This window comes from Olea europaea, chromosome 1 (genome assembly GCF_002742605.1).
Source record: "Olea europaea var. sylvestris chromosome 1, O_europaea_v1, whole genome shotgun sequence".
Lineage (NCBI taxonomy): Eukaryota > Viridiplantae > Streptophyta > Magnoliopsida > Lamiales > Oleaceae > Olea > Olea europaea.
In genome coordinates this window covers 16,349,488-16,366,770 of record NC_036237.1, presented here as the reverse complement: position 1 = coordinate 16,366,770, position 17,283 = coordinate 16,349,488, and the positions used below count along the sequence as shown (strand labels likewise).

Sequence of the window (17,283 nt, the reverse complement as noted above, 5' to 3'; positions counted from 1 at the left end):
ATACAGATAACTAGATTTTAGTTTTTACTAGTAAAATATTATGGAAACTTAATAAAATGTCAAGTTTAATTACAATCTCAAAAATGAATATTGGACAGGCAAAAGTGCAAGTTCGGCCTACTGTAATAATGCTAACAATAATTTCAATTTGTATTTTTCTGACTTCACCTCATGATTGTTTTTCAGATTCTCCAAGATTTTCTTAAACAAAACAAAGAGCGTGATCCGATGAGATTCTGCTTCGATGATACTGATTTTCAACTTGAGAATTTCAAGGAGTTGCTAGAGGATTTAAGGAGTAGTAATGAAGGCAGTAGACCATTGAGGTAATTTACAAGGCAACCACGTTTATATGACTAGAATGGCATGTCAGTATGAAAACTGGACAGTACACGATGGATAAGATTCTAATTTCTTTTTCTTCCTATATAATATCCAACACTGTTCAGTCCATGTTACCAAAAAGAGCAGAAAGTTTTATTCTCGTCTAGATATCTAATTAAAGTTGTGCAGGCAAACTGATCCGTATGAGGAGTCTCCTTCCAGCTCTGAATGTAGTACAAGGTCGACTCTGCCATCCCGAGCAACTGGTGAGAAAACAGAACTGTGTCTAGCTGACTTGTGTGCAAATCAGGAAACTGGTCCTGAGTCACAAATAGATCAATTGGGTGATTCACACTGTCTTGCTGAGGGAAACAGGAAATGCTGTAATGCAAACATGAAGGAAGGTATACTTATATTTACTAGGAAGAAGGGTTATATGCCACTATTTCATCTTATTTTAAGCTGATGATATTTCTAAATCGAGTGCAGTGGAAAATTTGTCAACTTGTGATGAAATGAAAGCTGATGATAGAGTTGCCAATGAATATTCTAACACAAAATTCAGTTCCCCTGTTCAAGTGACTCCATTGTTCAGATCACTGGCAGCAGCAATTCCCAGCCCAAAGTTTTCAGAAAGTGTAAGAAATCTAATCTTACTCTTTATTTAGGAATAAGACCAAGTACATAAGTATCAAAAGTGATCCTAAACGTCTAATGATATTAAACTACTAGTGGGAATGCTACTTATAGGACGCTTTATATTAATAATATTTGTAGTAATAGGATAATTTGCCTCATTGTTATCAATCGGTCAATAAGGAGACTCAAGTCTGGATTATCAAGCCATCCACTCGTGATTAGAGGTCCATGCTAGAAAATTTGGAGGCCGGTGGCCTTGATAAATTTCTGTTAGTATCCACATTTTCACCCCAAGCTAGAATACCAAGCATAATTATAATTGGAAGAAAGTGACCAGAGAAGCATAGGCGATTTTTCCTTGATTGATTATATAGGCTAGTGATCTATGAATCCTTCTTAGTCATGCTTACAAGAAGAAATCGTAAAGTTAGCAAGAAAGATACATCAACATAAATTAGGAAATCTTTGGTAGAATTATTTTGCAGTGATCAACATAGATCAAGAAATCATTTTACTGGAAATGGTTTGGCTAATACAAATTATTATGATCTGTAACTAATTTTTCCCCATGAATATCATAGAAATCCTAAACGAACTGTGATTTCACGGAGTTCATAATAGATACGTAGTCATGAGACAATTATTTTTGTATAAAATCACTTTATTATTTTCTTGTACGTATATTAATGTCCATTCAATTTATTGCTGCAGGAGAAGCACTTCCTGATGAAAACACTTGGAATAGATTCGACATCCCCGAGTCCATCCACCAATCCTTCAAAACCTCTACCCTGCAAAAGGTCCCTCTTCCATTGCCTCTGACTAATCTCACCGATCAACCTTACAGGCATAATCTGTGGAATTTGGAGTCACCAATCGACCTGAGTTTTTAAAAATAGGCCTTTGAAGATATGATTCCCTATCTAGGATGCTATGGAGCATTCTAGTTCTTCTTCCCCTTCTGAAGTTTTCTCCCTTAGAACTCACTTCGATTCTAGTGAGATTTATTATAGCCTCTAATTCTTTTGTTTTGTGTGCCATGGAACTCGGATATGGCTATCTGTTGTTCTGATAAAGGCTCGAAAGGCCAAACTATACATAACCTATACTACAATACTTTAGTCATTCAGAGTGTGAGAATAGAATGGTATCTAGCCAATACTACTGTATTATAATTTATAGGCGTGCAGAGTACTCTATAAGTTTCTATGTTGTTCTAATATTTTTCTTTTTCATCGTCTGTATGAAATTTATACATATTGGAGTGAATAATGCGATACAGTTATGTTTGCAGACACATCTTCTTTGTCTATTCTTTTACTCGTCTGACTTTCACATTTCTGAAAAATTGAAGAAATCTGAAAGCACAAGTTCATATGCATAGGGAAAAGCTTGAATAGAATGAGAAGCTCCACAAATAAACAATAAACATGCAGCCTGAAATGTTTTTCGTTATGCGAGGAAAAATAATTCATAGACTTCTGGAATCTTGTAGAACAAGTTAGAGGATGGAGGGTTCGATCGAAACTAACATGAACTCATTGTAGTTTCTAATGACTTTGGTTCTTTACATTAATCAAATGGAGTAGAAGATACTGGGCAAGTATGATTACTTGCTTCACTCCTTAAGAAACCAAAGCTTTACTTACCATGGCAAGTTTTAGTAAAATAACTCTGATGAGAAGAAAAAAGGACGATAAAAGACCTACCTAGCCCAATCCGTCCATGCTCAGGAGCATGATCCTGCAAATGATGGCTCCACATGGGATGCAAAGGTAATACTACTGTATGGAGTTGGTATTGTCTTGTAAAAAGAATTTATGTTGCCTGATTCCAAGTTTTTTTTGGGAAGAAGGCTTACTTTGTTGTTGAGGCACAAAAATTCGCGCTTTTCTCCAGCTAGACATGAAGCTTCTCTAATACATTTCTGCATCTCTCTCGATGCGAGATGTGTGAATTAAGGTATGCTGTCAGAGGAAGAAGGCTCTGAAAATGCTGTTAATTTAAGGGTTTGTGGTGGAACCGTGGAGGACATATGAAATCATGACCCAAAGGAAAAGCTATTGGTAAAAGAGGGAGGGAAATATTTGCAAAATAAAGTTTTAAATTCACTGGTAGTCACTCTACCTCAAGATTTAGCTCTAAATTTTATCAAAATTACTTAAATTGACCTTGAATCTCGAGTTCCAGTGATTGCATCAAAGTTGTTGGACATGGATATAAGATATGGACATGACATGGATATGGGGAGAAGTGATTTTGAAAAGCAGGGCCACGAATAAGTAAGGGAACACGTCGATTTAAATTCATATATTATATTTTTATTTTTACACTTTCTAATATCAAACACTTGTTTGAGGAATGTCCTTGAAGTATCCCTCGAGTGTTAAAAATTTAGAAAATATGTTAAAAATAGAACATGTTGTGTGGCTTGTTGGACCCGTACCATAGAATGTTTAAGAAGCGTTAAGTGTTTGACGCGATATTGTCTATATAAATCACGAACACTACCTTAATTGGATTGTCTAGCGTAGGATTGGATCCTGGGGAGAAACTGGTCATTAAATCTTTTCGTGTGTGCATACTTCAGTGTATGTGACAACTTTAATTAAGGGCAAGGATTACTGCTGGTCCACCATGTTACCCCTTTTGAGTTTGGTATCAAGTGGTGTTGTTTTTGTACAGCAGATTATACTTATATTTTGCCTAATTCTATAGATTTGATATGGAAAGAGGCAAATACATTGAATCGCCTCATCTGAGAATTAAGCTCCATCCCCGATCACATAACAAAATGACCCGAAGTCTTTATATCACCTCGTCTAAACTGTGGCAGATCCAGGATTATGGTTTAGTGGGGGCGAGACACAATTACGCAAAAAATTATTTAAAATAAATTGCGAAAGAAACCAAAAAATATAAAAATAATAATAATCTGAAAATTTGAATTAAAAAAGTCGCATTTGAAAATCGAATGGGGGCAACGGCACCCACTCGTCCCTTCATAGTTCTGCCCCTAAGTGTGTGTGTATATATATATATACTTCGTAAAATTAGCATTTTCAATAAAAGTTTTACATACCATTTCTAACATAAAATACTTCTTGCATGTTCGATTGGTTAAAAAAAAAAAAAAAAAAAAAAAAAAAAGGAAAAGGAAAGAAAAAGAAAGAAAAGAAAAAAATGGAAAAGGAAGAGGCATTTTGCCGTCAACAAGCATAACCTCCTTGAAATCAATCCTTAAAACCCATTGGGACCAGTAGCTGCATGGAGTCTACATGGCCGATTTTCAGGCAAACATTTTGTAGAATGTGTGGAACTTCGTGGGCCCAAACCTGCTTGGGCCAAGGCCCAGAATAGAGCACTCCGTCGTTCTTCTCGAATTGCATTAATGCAGGGCTGGAGGAGGTTGATTGGTTGAACGAGTTTCTTCCCCTCACGTAAGCGTTGGTACCCTTAAGAGCGGGATCAGACGAAAGAACTAGCTTTCGACCTAACCTTACATGGACTACTTACTGTGGCTTGTGCACCAACCCTATTCTTGCTATGCTTGGTAAAATTTTACATTGAATAAAGATCGAAATATAACCTACATATAAATATTTGGATCATTCATCTTAATAAGATTGATTTTTAAGATAAAATCGCAAGTCTTAATATCTATTTTGGATGTGCTAGTGCCACACTAGGTATGTTTCGGCTGCAGCACCCTTATTTAGTGGCCTATACAATTAATAAGCCCGCCTCAGCTAATTGGGCATAGTGAGTCCATAATCAAACTTGGTTTAGCAACAGGCCCAAAATTTTGTAAATCAATATTTCCTATATTATGCTTTTAATTCAAGTTATATAAAAATATAAGAATGAAGGGTGAATAAGTGAGTAGTATTTATAAGTTCTTGAAATGTATGGATAAAAAGTTGATTGAAAGTTATAAATACTTTATAAAATGAGCTAAATATAAGCAGAAACTCATATGTTTATTCGATTGAGTTTGATTAATAGTTGTACGGAATAAGTATCTTTAAAATATATGTTCTTTTTTATCTCGTAAATATCAAATACGCAAAAAAAAAAAAAAAAAAAAAAAAAAAAAAAAAAAAAAAAAAAAAAAAAAAAAAAAAAAAAAAAAAAAAAAAAAAAAAAAAAAAAAAAAAAAGAGTTCTTGTATACAAATAGTGAAATTTCCAATTTCTCGATGATGCACATGTAGAATTAATTTTAGTATGAATCGTTGAAACATAATTAAATATGTTTATTAAAATTGAAGGAGTAAAGATTTTTATGAGTGGGATGACAATTAATTAGATATTGTTTGCCGAATTCTATGTGTAGTTTTCTAAAGATGTGTATTCATCGAAGCAACTTCATACATGATGGCTAAGTGCTGCAAAGGCATGGGGCCTAAGGTGCAGAAGGAAAGACAGTTGTGTGGTCTTACAACCCACATGAAGGGTAGATGCAAGCATAGACATAGGTATGTTGCAACCTATAGCAGTCACAACTAAAGGCCCAATACAGATAGTCAAAATAGAAGGTCGGATTCATGGGATGCAATCATGTGTTAGAGATGAAACATTACTTTACCACCACTAGTGTTCATCGCTTATGGGGTAGTTTAACCCAAATTCTAGTGCGTATTGAAGTTTTGGTTAAAGTGTTTTTGAAGAAATCAAATTATAGATTAGAAAAAAAGTTGTCACACTATTGCTAGCTTGGTGCTCGAGCGGCATCATCAAAGCTTCAATGGAGACTTGGCTTCCATTTGTGGCTCGCCTGTTGCTCAGCTATCTGGTTTGGGCTCGTTTCATGTTGTAACGAGTTTTGTGGACTTCTATTCATCTACAACTTGGATTTTAGGGTTTATATATATATTTTCCACAACTTGTATTGAGGTCATAACATCTTGAGAACTTCATATCTTAATTGAGAGTGTTGAGATTTTATTGTAAACACAATTACTATTTATTATAGTGAAATTATCATCCTCTACCTATGATTTTTTCCATCTTAGATTTCTACATAAATCTTGATGCTCTTGTTGTATTCTTGTTTATTTCATTATTATCATTATCTTACCTCATAATAGGTGGTATCAAAGTTAGGTTGATTATTCTGCATGACAACGATAAAATATAATATTTCATTATTGGATCGAAACACGAGATTTACTTTATGGAAAATGAGGATGCGAGAAGTTTTCGCACAAATGGATTTGGAAAATGCATTGTTTGGCTTTGATAAGATGCAGTCAAACTTGAAGCGGGATGAAAAGTAGCGTAGAAATTGAAAGGCCCAATTTCATTCATCTATATCTATCAAATTAAATTTTTTAGGATGTTCTAAAGGAGAAAAGTATAGCTGCACTGTTGTTGAAATTGGAGTAGTTTTGTATGAGAAATGGCTTAATAAATAAGTTACATTTGAAGCAACACTTGTATTCTCACCGGATGTCCGAAGCTACGCTATTAGATGATCACTAAACTATGTTCAAGGAAATAGTGATTGATTTGTAGACATTGGAAGATAGGTGTGATGAGGAGGACCTGACGTTGATGTTATTATATTCGTTATAGCCATTATAGGTAATTTTTAGAGATACTATTCTTTACAGTCGGGGTACTTTCACTATCAATAAGGTCTATGATACCTTTTTGTTTAAGGAGAAGATTACGCATATTGCAAGCGGAACTGGGAGTGAGGCTAAAGGCCTGGTTGTTCGTGGGAGAAATTAATATAGAAATACGAGAGGAAGATAGAAATCCAGACATGTAGAGAAAACATATCACTTTTGTAAAAAGAAGTGGCATACTAGAGTTGATTGTTATGCTTTGAAAAATAGAAACAAGGCTGTTAGTGCTGCTGATAAAGGAAAGCAACAAGAAAACATAGCGCAGGTTGATGTTGTGGAAGATCAGTAAAGTGAATGAGAGTTTCTTGTGATTTCTGACATAGTTTCCAAGCCTGTGAGCAATGGGTTCTTGATTAAGCATGTACTTTTCATATGTGTTCCAATAGGGATTGATTTTCAACTCATGAAAGAGTTTTGAAAGGTGCAATGATTATAGAAAATAATATACCTTGCAAAATTGTCGACATTGGTACAGTCAAAATCAGAATGTTCGATGGGGACTGTTAGAACACTTACAGGTATAAAGAACGTTCCAGAATTAAAGTGAAATCTCATATATTTGATCACACTTGACTTAAAGTTATAGATATACTGGTGAATACGAAGTTTTGAAGGTGAACGGGGTGCTCTTGTTTTCATAAAAAGACATAAAAGTTTTACACAGTTGTATATTTTACAGTGTTCCACAGTTATAGGGGATGTAATAGTTTCTATTTCTTCTTTGACAAGTAAAAAAGTTATTAAACTTTGGCATATAAAGCTTGGGCAAATGAGTGAGAATGGTATGACATAATTGAGTAAGAGGAGACTTCTTGATAGGTAGAAGACGAGTAAGATGAAGTTTTGTGAGCATTGTGTCTTTGAAAAATAGAAAAGAGTCGAATTCACTAAAGAAAGACATAACATGAAGGAAAAACTTGAATATATCCATTGAGAACTTTAGGGATCGACCAGAGTGCCTACTAACGGAGGTGGTTATTACTTGTTTAAGTAATTGATGATTTCTCTGGGAAAGTTTGTGTATTCCTTCTAAAATGGAAGAGTGATATGTTTGGGACATTCAATGAGTGGAAAACGACAACAGAGAAGATGACAGGAAAGCGGGTAAAACGTCTACACACTAATAATAGGTTGGAGTTTTGTTTAGATGCATTCAATAGATTCTATAGAGTTGAAGGCATCTTGAGACACTTGATAGTACTTAGAACTTTGCAATAGAATAGTGTGGCAAAACGAATAAATAAAACCTTTATCAAAAAGGTTCGTCGTATGTTTTCATGTCTGGGTTGCCAAGACTTTTTAAGCTGAAGCTATATGGTAGCTTATTTTCTTATTAATTGTTTATCCTCAGTTGCCATTGAGAGAAAGACACCAAAAGAGGTATGGTCTAAAAGATCTTTTTCTTATCTAATTTGAAGATTTTTGGATGTCCTGCCCATGCTCATGTGGATAATGAAAAGTTGAAACCTAGGTCTAGAAAATGCATCTCTCTTGGGTATAAATCAGGTGTAAAAGGGTATAAGTTGTGGTGTCATGAGATTGGAAATGTGGTGATTAGTAGAGATATAGTGTTTGATCAACTTGCTATGGTTCATGATTTGCCTTGCGGGGATTTTGGTAAAACTAAGGAACAAAATCATTCAACTCAGGTGAAGTTTGAAATTGGTTCAAGAGAATAATTAAAGGCTTTAGAACAGTCTACATTAAATCAGTCGAGTTCATAGTTGACACATAATAACAATTTGCAGTTGGAAATTGGTTTAGAAGAATAATCAAAGACTTTTAGAATGGTCTACATCAAATCAGTCTAGTTCAATGTTGATAGACTGTAACACTTTGCCTACACCACCACCACCACAGTATTTGATTGCTAAGGATAGATCTTGCAAACAGATTAAACATCCATAGAAGTATGGAGATGTAGACTTGGTAACTTATGTACTGAGGGTAGATGACAGTATTGATTTCACTGAGGAGCTTGCTATATATTTAGAGACAGTAAGTGATTCGGTAGATGCTTAATTGCTATATAGGTGAAGATTGAGATATTGAATAAAAACAATATTTGGAAATTAGTGAAATTATCTAAGGATAAACAAAGTTGTTCGCTACAAGTAGGTGTTCAAAAGGAAAGGACATCAAGGATTGAAAATGCAAAGTATAAGCCAAACTGACAGGAAAGGGCTACAGTTAGATTCCAAGTGTTGACTTCACAAATGTGTTCTCATTCTTTGTAAAGCATAGTTCAATTTGAGCTTTGCTTGGGGTTGTAGCTAAGAATGATTTGAAGTTGAGCATATGAATATCAAGACAGCAGTCTTGCATGGCGAACTTAAAGAGAGCATTTACATACAACAACTAGAAGGTTTCATAGCTTCTGAAAACAAAGACTCTATGTTTGTTGAATAACTCCTTATATGGACTAAAACAATCGCTGAGGCAGTAATATAAAAGGTTTAATTTATTCATGACTAATAATTTCATTAGAACAATTTAGGAAAGTTGTGTGTATCTCAGAAATGGAGATGATGGATTGATTACATATTTGTTATATGTTGATGATATGTTCATAGCAGCCAATGATATGGCATAGTCAGAAAAATAAAAACTCGATTTTGTGAGGAGTTTGAGATAAAGACTTGAGTACAACAAGAAAAATGGGTGAGAAAACTAACAGATTGTGTCTGAGTTAAGAGGGGTATATTGAGAAGGTGCTTCACAGGTTCAATATGCTAAATACAAAAGGTGTCAATCTCCTTTTGACTATCCACTTTAAATTATCATCTGACATGTATTCTCAATCCCATGAAAACATTGATTATATGTCTTGATTTCTTATTTCAGTACAGTTGGTTCACTTATATATGATATGGTTTGTACAAAACCAAATTTAGCATATTCAGTCAATGCAGTTAGTATATACATGGCAAATCCTTACAAGGATCATTGGAAAGCGGTGCATTTTGTATTTGGATACTAGAGGGGCTCTACGAATGCTTACTTGCATTTTGGTAGAAATATAGATGAAGCAATTAAGTATGTGGATTCGCATTATGAGAGGATACTGATAAAAGCGGGTCACTTAGAGGATATGTGTTTACTCTTGGATCTTAGCATTGATCATTGGAAAGTGGTGCATTGGATATTCATTTACTAGAGGGGCTCTACTAATGCTACTTGCATTTTGGCAGAAATACAAATGAAGTCATTGGGTATGTGTATTCAGATTATGTAGAGGATCTTAATAAGAGCATGTCACTTACAGGGTATGTGTTTGCTCTTGGAGGCTGTGCTATCAATCGAAAAGCTACTTTGCAAAATACAATAACATTGTCTACAACAAAGGCAAAATACACAGCCATTATAGAAGCATGTAAGAAGGCTATGAGGTTGAAGGGATTGACTGGTAAAATTGGTGAAGATTTCATTTTTCTACAGTGTATTGTAATAATTAAAGTGCTATTTTTTGACTAAGAATAAGATGTTTTACGAAAGGACTAAGTATATGAGATATAATTTTGTCGTGAAGTGGTTGCTCATGGTGATATTATATTGAACAAGGTTGATACTAAGGATAATCCTACTGATATGTTGACAAAATCACTTTCTATTGCTAAGTTTGAGCATTGCTTGACTTAGTTGGTGTTTGTCATTGATTTAGCCCATTAGAGCTTGTTTGGAAGAGGTAAAGTGGTGCTTACTTTGGAGATGTGTTTTGAAATTTCTCGTATTAAAATTTGGTTCAAGGTGGAGATTTGTTTTAGTTTGACCTAAATTCTAGTAGGTATTGGAGATTTGGTTGAAGTAGTATTGAAAGGATCAAATTATGGACTGCGGAGAAAAGTCACCTCATTTTCACTTTCCTAGCGCTTGAGTAGCGTTATCCAAATTTCAACAGAGACTTCGCACCCATCTGGCACTCGTTTACTGCTCGAGTGGCAGGGTTATTGGCCAAGGCCCATATCGTATTTTAACGTATTTTCTACACTCTTATTTATCTACAATTTGAATTTTAGGATTTATATATATATATTCTTCATGACTTGTGTTGAGGTCAGAGCATTTATACGTCTTAAAAACTTTAGATCTTAATTGAGAGTATTTGGATCTTGTCGTAAATACAATTATTATTGATTAAATGAAATTCTTCTCCTCTGCCTATGGTTTTTTCCCATATTAGATTCTACATAAGTCTTGATATTAATATTGTGTTATTATTTATTTCATTATTGTGATTATAATGCGATCAATTTATAACATCCTAAGTGTATGTATCTTTTGTATTATCATATAGAGAGATTACTAGCTCTTATCGATCTTCTTAAAGTATCGTAGTTTAGTTGAAAGATGAGTCATTATAATTTAGTTTGTCAAGGTCTTTACATAAATTCTTTATATATTCCACTACAAAGTTGCGAGTGAAATTGAATTACCATTATCCTTTCTCCCACTCTTTTCAACAATTATTATGGTTGCGCTACATGTACTTACAAATTATAGATTTATTTATCAACAAATGATGTGGCAATATATGATTGAGTTAAAATTTCACCAATCAGCTGAAAACTTCCCACTTTTTTGCCACCACATCAATCTGTAAATAGTAATGTTCAAATCACATTATCATAGAATAAAGATCATTCCCTTTCCATCTCGGCTAACTCTTCTACCACCTACTCCTCTACCCTTCCACCCACAACCGCCATTACCACTTACCATGATCAACCTCTATCGTTAATCTCCATAAATATCGTAGCTCAAGTCCAATTCAAACTCGCCAAAACAAATTACCTCTCATGGAAAATACAATTCTATGTATTACTCACTGGACGTTCTTAGGGTTATGTCGATGGAATATATCTGTGTCCACCCATCACAATTACAGTTGATTCCCAAACTTATGCAAATCTAGCATTCTCACATTTGATTCGATAAGATCAGCTCCTCCTTAATGCTCTTTTGATATCATTTTCTCTTTATATAGCCTCTTTAAGACTTAAAGTGTCTCATGGACCACATTTACAACGACATATGCTAAACCATCTCGTGGCCGTATCATGCACCTCAAAAGTCAATTGGCCAACAACAAAATACTCTCAAACCATCACCGAGTATCTTCAAAAAATGTTAAGAGCAAGGCGGATAACCTCGCTCTTATGGACGTAACAATACATTATGAGGACCTTAGGCTTAAAATTTTTAATGGGCTACTTATAGAGTTCTACAACATCTCTTTTGCTGTTCGAGCCCGAGAAACCTCTATATCATTTGAATAACTGTATGAGAAGTTGATTAGCTTCAAAGCACATCTCCAGTCCTCTACTGTTACTACTTAATTTGGTCCATTGGTTGCCTTTTACTCTCACTAATCTGATGCATCTTAGTCCTAGTTGCATTCAACAAGTACACAGAATTGGACCTCTGGCTTCTCTTCTAACGCAATGCACATGCAGTAATCCCACTCCAACACACGGCTACTGCCAACAAGCCCACTATGCCAGTAGGTGTCCTTCACTCGCTAGTAATTCTGCTCAACAGTAGCCAACTGCCTTCCCTCAATCTTAGCAATGTCAGCTTTTCCTTCATCTAGTTTATATCCTTACTATTTCTAGCCTTTTGCCAGAATTCTCTGAGTGCTAACTATATTGCTACCTCTAACTCTTCTCCAAGTTGGCTTCTTGATTCTAGTACATCCCATCACATTAGTAATGACCTTCAGAACCTCTCATTGCACAGTCTCTATTCTAGTAATGACGACCTAATGATAAGCAATGGTACCACTATGCAAATTACTCATTCTAATTCTGCATATCTTCCCTCCATCTACTAGATTTAATTTATTTGAAGTCCCACGTGTTCCACATTTCCAAAAAATCGTTTACCCATTTCCAAATTCTGCATTTAGGTCATGCTTAGGTTGAATTCTTTTCAACCCGTTTTTAGTAAAGAATGTAAGCACTTGGGCTAATCTTCTATGTGGTCCACTTAAAATGGCATTTATGAATGGCCCAAATCCCAGTCCAATCCCTCTCAACTTATTACCTTTTTCCAATGTTAAGGCTCTTTCACTAATTGGCACGACTATTTGAGTCATTTCTCTATTGCTGTACTTATCCATTTAGTTTGGAAAAATTACCATAATCCCTCCATTTTAATTTTGAATTTTCAAAAATAAGGTACATCCACACAAAACCACCCCATCCCACTAAACCAAATCCTCCCTCTCTCAACCAAGCCCCAAACGCTAGAACAGTACAATTAAAGAAGTAGAAAATGAAGGTAGTATATTGAGCTCCATGATCAGGAGAAATGTTATAAAATGATCACAAGATAATGACAATAAAAAAATAAAAAAATAAGAAAACCAAAATTTATGTGGAAACCTAAGAACAAGAAGATGAAGAAAAATTCATTATAATCAATAGCAATTGTATTTACAACAAGATCTCAATACTTTCAATTAAGATGTATAGCTCTCAAGATGTTGTATGAATTGTTTCACAACAATACAAGTCGTGACATATATATAATCGATAGGAATCAAGTTGTAGATAAATAGGAATCCATAAAATGCTTCAAAATGCTAAATGAGCCTAGGACAAATAACCCTGTCGCTTGAGTGACGGGCTAGCGGTAGGTGGGTGACAACACCACCGCTCGAGCGCCAAGTGAGCGACAAGTTTCGAGAGAAAATTTTGAAAGCGCAGCTTGAGCAACTAGCTAGCGGTAGGCCAGCAAAATGCAGAGACTTTTCTTTACAGTCCATAAGTTTGATCTCTTCAAGACCACTTCAATCAAAACTCCAATACCCGCTAGAATTTGGGTCAAACTACAACAAATTTTCTACTTGAACCAAATTTTCATACAAGAAATTTCAAAACACATCTCCTAAGTAAAAACATCACTTTTCCTATTACAAATAAGCCCCAATGGACTAAATTAATGACAAAGACTAACTAAATTCAAGCAAGGCTCAAACTTAGCAATGGAAATTGTTTTGTTATCATATCAGCAGGATTATCCTTGGTATCAACCCTACTCACTACAATATCACCATGAGCAATCACATCACGCACAAAATGATAACTCACATCAATGTGCTTAGTCCTCTCATAGAATATCTTATCATTAGTTAGAAAAATAGCACTCTGACGGTCACAATATACTATAAAAATTTACATGTCTTCACTGATTTCACCAATCAATCCCCTCAACTACATAACCTCCTTACATGCCTTTGTAATGTCATTGTACTCTGCCTCCATTGTAAACAAAGTTATTGTGTTTTGTAACTATCTTTCCAGCTGATGGCACAGCCTGCAAGGGTAAAAACATACCTGTAAATGCTCCTCTTTTATCAAGGTTCCCTTATAATCTAAATCCACATATACAATAACTCCATCTGTATTTCTACCAAAATGCAAGCAAGCATTAGTAAAGCCCTTCAAGTATCCAAATATCCATTGCACTACTTTCCAATGTTCTTTGTCATGATTTTTGATATACCTACTAATGTACTAAGTTTATGTGCCAAATCTGATATTGTACAAATCATAGTATATATAAGCAAACCAACTACATTGGAATAAGAAACTCAAGACATATAGTTAATGTCTTCAACTGACTGAGGACACAATCCAAATGATAATTTGAAGTGGGCAACCAAGGGAGTACTGACAGTTTTAGCACTCAGCATATTGAATCTTTAAAACCCCTTCTCAATGTTCCTAATTTTAATCTACCAACCTTTCTATCCCTTAAAATTTCCATACAAAGAATTTTCTTTGTTGCATCCAAATCTTTCAAACTCTACTGACAGCTTTAGCATTCAGCATATTGAATCTTTAAAGCCCCTTCTCAATGTACCTATTTTTACTCAAAAATAATCTACCAACCTTTCTATCCCTTAAAATTTTTATACTAAGAATTTTCTTTGTTGCATCCAAATCTTTTAAACTCTACCGACATCTTTAGCATTCAACATATTGAATCTTTAAAGCCCCTTCTCAATGTACCTATTTTTACTCAAAAATAATCTACCAACCTTTCTATCCCTTAAAATTTTCATACAAAGAATTTTATTTGCTACAACCAAATCTTTCATCTCAAACTCTTTACTAAGTTGAAATTCCACTTTTCGGACCTCTACTTTATCCTTGGAAACTATGAGCATATCATCAATATATAATAAGAAATTTGTAATCGATCCACCATCTTCTTTTCTAATGTACACACAACTATCATAGTTACTTCTAATGAAACTATGAATAGTCATGAATGAATCAAACATTTTATGCCACTACCTAGGTGAATGCTTTAGTCTATACAAGAACATTTTCAACAAGCACACAGTCTTCCTTTTCAAAAACTATAAAACCCTCTAGGTGTTACATGTAGGTGCTCTCCTCAAGTTCTCCATGCAAGAATATTGTCTGGACATCTATTGGTTCAAGCTCCAAATCATTCTTTGCCATTATCCTATGTAAAGCCCGAATTGAACTATACTTTAAAACTGGTAAGAACACATTTGTGAAGTCTGAAAAAGCTATAGTTCGACCCAACCAACACCTAGAGGGGGGGTGAATAGGTGTTTATGCGGAATTAAGGCAATTAATTAACTTATGCAACAAATCACATAAATTATGCATTGTCCAGATTCATTCACATACTTTATCTACCTAAATTGAATTACCGGTTGAAAAGTAAATAACAAAAACCAGTAAAAACGCCACAAAATGTTGACGGAGAAAACCCAACTGAGTAAAAACTCCGAGCACAAGCCAGTAGAGATCCACTATAGAAGATATTGACTTACAGTACGCCAGACATTAATGATTCTAACAATACTCTGACCTCCTTACTGTATCGACCACAGCTATCCTGGATTTTGCAGATCTGCGCCAAAATTCCAGCTTTGAATATCTTCTACCTCCCGTGAATTACCAAGCACTCCAGCTCTTCAAGCAATTCCCTTCCCGGATCTTCAAATTGACGATCTTCTGGAAGTTGATATGGAGATATGAAAGGGTGTTTTGGTTTTGAGAGGGTTGATGTTTTTATTCAAAGAACCATGAGAATTAAAAGATGAAAAGAATGAATATTAGGTTCTTAATCCTTTGGAAGTTGAGAGGAATTCCTGTTTGAATGTTTGCCAAAAGTCTTTAACGAAAATCGGACGTTTTGTTTATATAGTAGGTTGAATTTGGTAATATGAAGCGTTAAAAATTCACGAGGCATTAAAATTACCAAATGCCAGATAACACCGTCGCTCGAGCGAGGTGCTGGAGAAACTCGAGCGACGCACCTTCGCTCGAGCGACAGCTCAGCGAAACTTTAGCAACGTCTATTCTGCAATTTAGGCTCGAGTGAGGTCAGGGCGAGACTCTAGTGAAATCAACGTGCCGTTTGCATTTTCAAAGCATCCCACTTTACCCTAGACCTATGCTATGAACTTTGCTAAATTTCAACTTTAGTCCCTGAACTATTAGACCTTTACAATTTGGTCCTTGAATTTACAATTTTGACAAATAGGTCCTTTGGTCACAGATTGCCAATTACACATTTTCCTAACAAAGTCAATACTTGAAATTTTTTTGTAGTCCTTTGCTGTCAATCTGGCCTTATACCTGGTATCTTCAATCCGTGATGTCCCTTCTTTCCTTTCAAACACCCACTTGCAATGAACAACCCTTTTATCGTTAGGTAATTTCACTAACTCTCAAGTACTGTTTTATTCAATTAATCAGTCTTTTTCTGCATAGCAATCAACAATTTATTAAGAATTACTGTAATTGACTATTTCTGAATATGTAGCAAGCTCTTCAGTGGAATCAATATTTTTGGCCATACTAATTGCATAAACTACCAAGTCCGCTTCTCCAAGCTTATGTAGAGATCTAATATGTCCATGAGGTCTATCCTTAGTAATTGAATACTGTGGTGGTATAGGCAAAGCATTACTGTCGATCAACACTGAACTAGATTGACCATAAGTAGACTGTTATGTTACCTCTAATTGTTCTCCTGGACTGATTTTCAACTCCACATGAGTTGGATGATTTCGTTTATTAGTTTTGCCGAAATCCCCCCGAGGTAAGCCATGAACCATAGCAAGTTCGTCAAATAATATATCTCTACTAACCATCATTTTTCTTGTCTCAGGACATCACAATTTATAATCCTTCACACCTGACTTATACCTAAGAAAAATACACTTTTTAGACCTAGGCTCCAACTTTCCATTATCCACATAAGTATAAGTAGGACACCCAGATGTTTTCAAATCGAAATAACAAGAAGATTTACCAGATCATATCTGTTCTAGTGTCTGTTTCTGTGTAGTTTAGCCTAAAATATCTTAGACAATCCAGAGTTTGAAAGCATAAAACGAACATTTTTCATCAAAGTTCTATTCATCCGTTCTATGCCACCATTCTATTGAGAAATTTCAGTCATTGTCAAGTGTCTTAAGACACCTTCGGCTCTGCAAAAGGAATTGAATTCATCTGTACAAAACTCTAATCCATTATCTGTGCATAGACGTTTTACCTACTTTCTAGTCTACTTTTATATCAATATTTTCCACTCCTTGAAGTTCCCAAATACATCACTCTTCTATTTTAAGAAAAATACCCAAACTTTCCTAAGAAGTCATCAATCACTGTCAACAAGTGATAAACACTTCATTT

The 17,283-nt window shown here is 34.9% G+C and overlaps 1 protein-coding gene across 1 annotated transcript; it reads left to right on the top strand.

Moving 5' to 3' along the window:
* Positions 1–187: 187 nt before the first annotated feature.
* LOC111395617 (transcription factor MYB88-like) lies at positions 188–2,260 on the top strand. Its single transcript, XM_023021701.1, has 4 exons — positions 188–326; positions 514–728; positions 814–962; positions 1,675–2,260. Exons 1-4 carry the CDS (start codon positions 229–231, stop codon positions 1,783–1,785), a joined length of 573 nt encoding a protein of 190 aa, XP_022877469.1. The 5' UTR covers positions 188–228; the 3' UTR covers positions 1,786–2,260.
* Positions 2,261–17,283: the final 15,023 nt, after the last annotated feature.

What these genes read in the sequence shown, in the direction of transcription:
- LOC111395617 (XM_023021701.1), top strand. Translation starts at nt 229, where the DNA reads ATGAGATTCTGCTTCGATGATACTGATTTTCAACTTGAGAATTTCAAG. An exon ending in TAATGCAAACATGAAGGAAG is followed by an intron (nt 729 to 813) that starts GTATACTTATAT and finishes AATCGAGTGCAG; the next exon opens with TGGAAAATTTGTCAACTTGT. An exon ending in GCCCAAAGTTTTCAGAAAGT is followed by an intron (nt 963 to 1,674) that starts GTAAGAAATCTA and finishes TTATTGCTGCAG; the next exon opens with GAGAAGCACTTCCTGATGAA.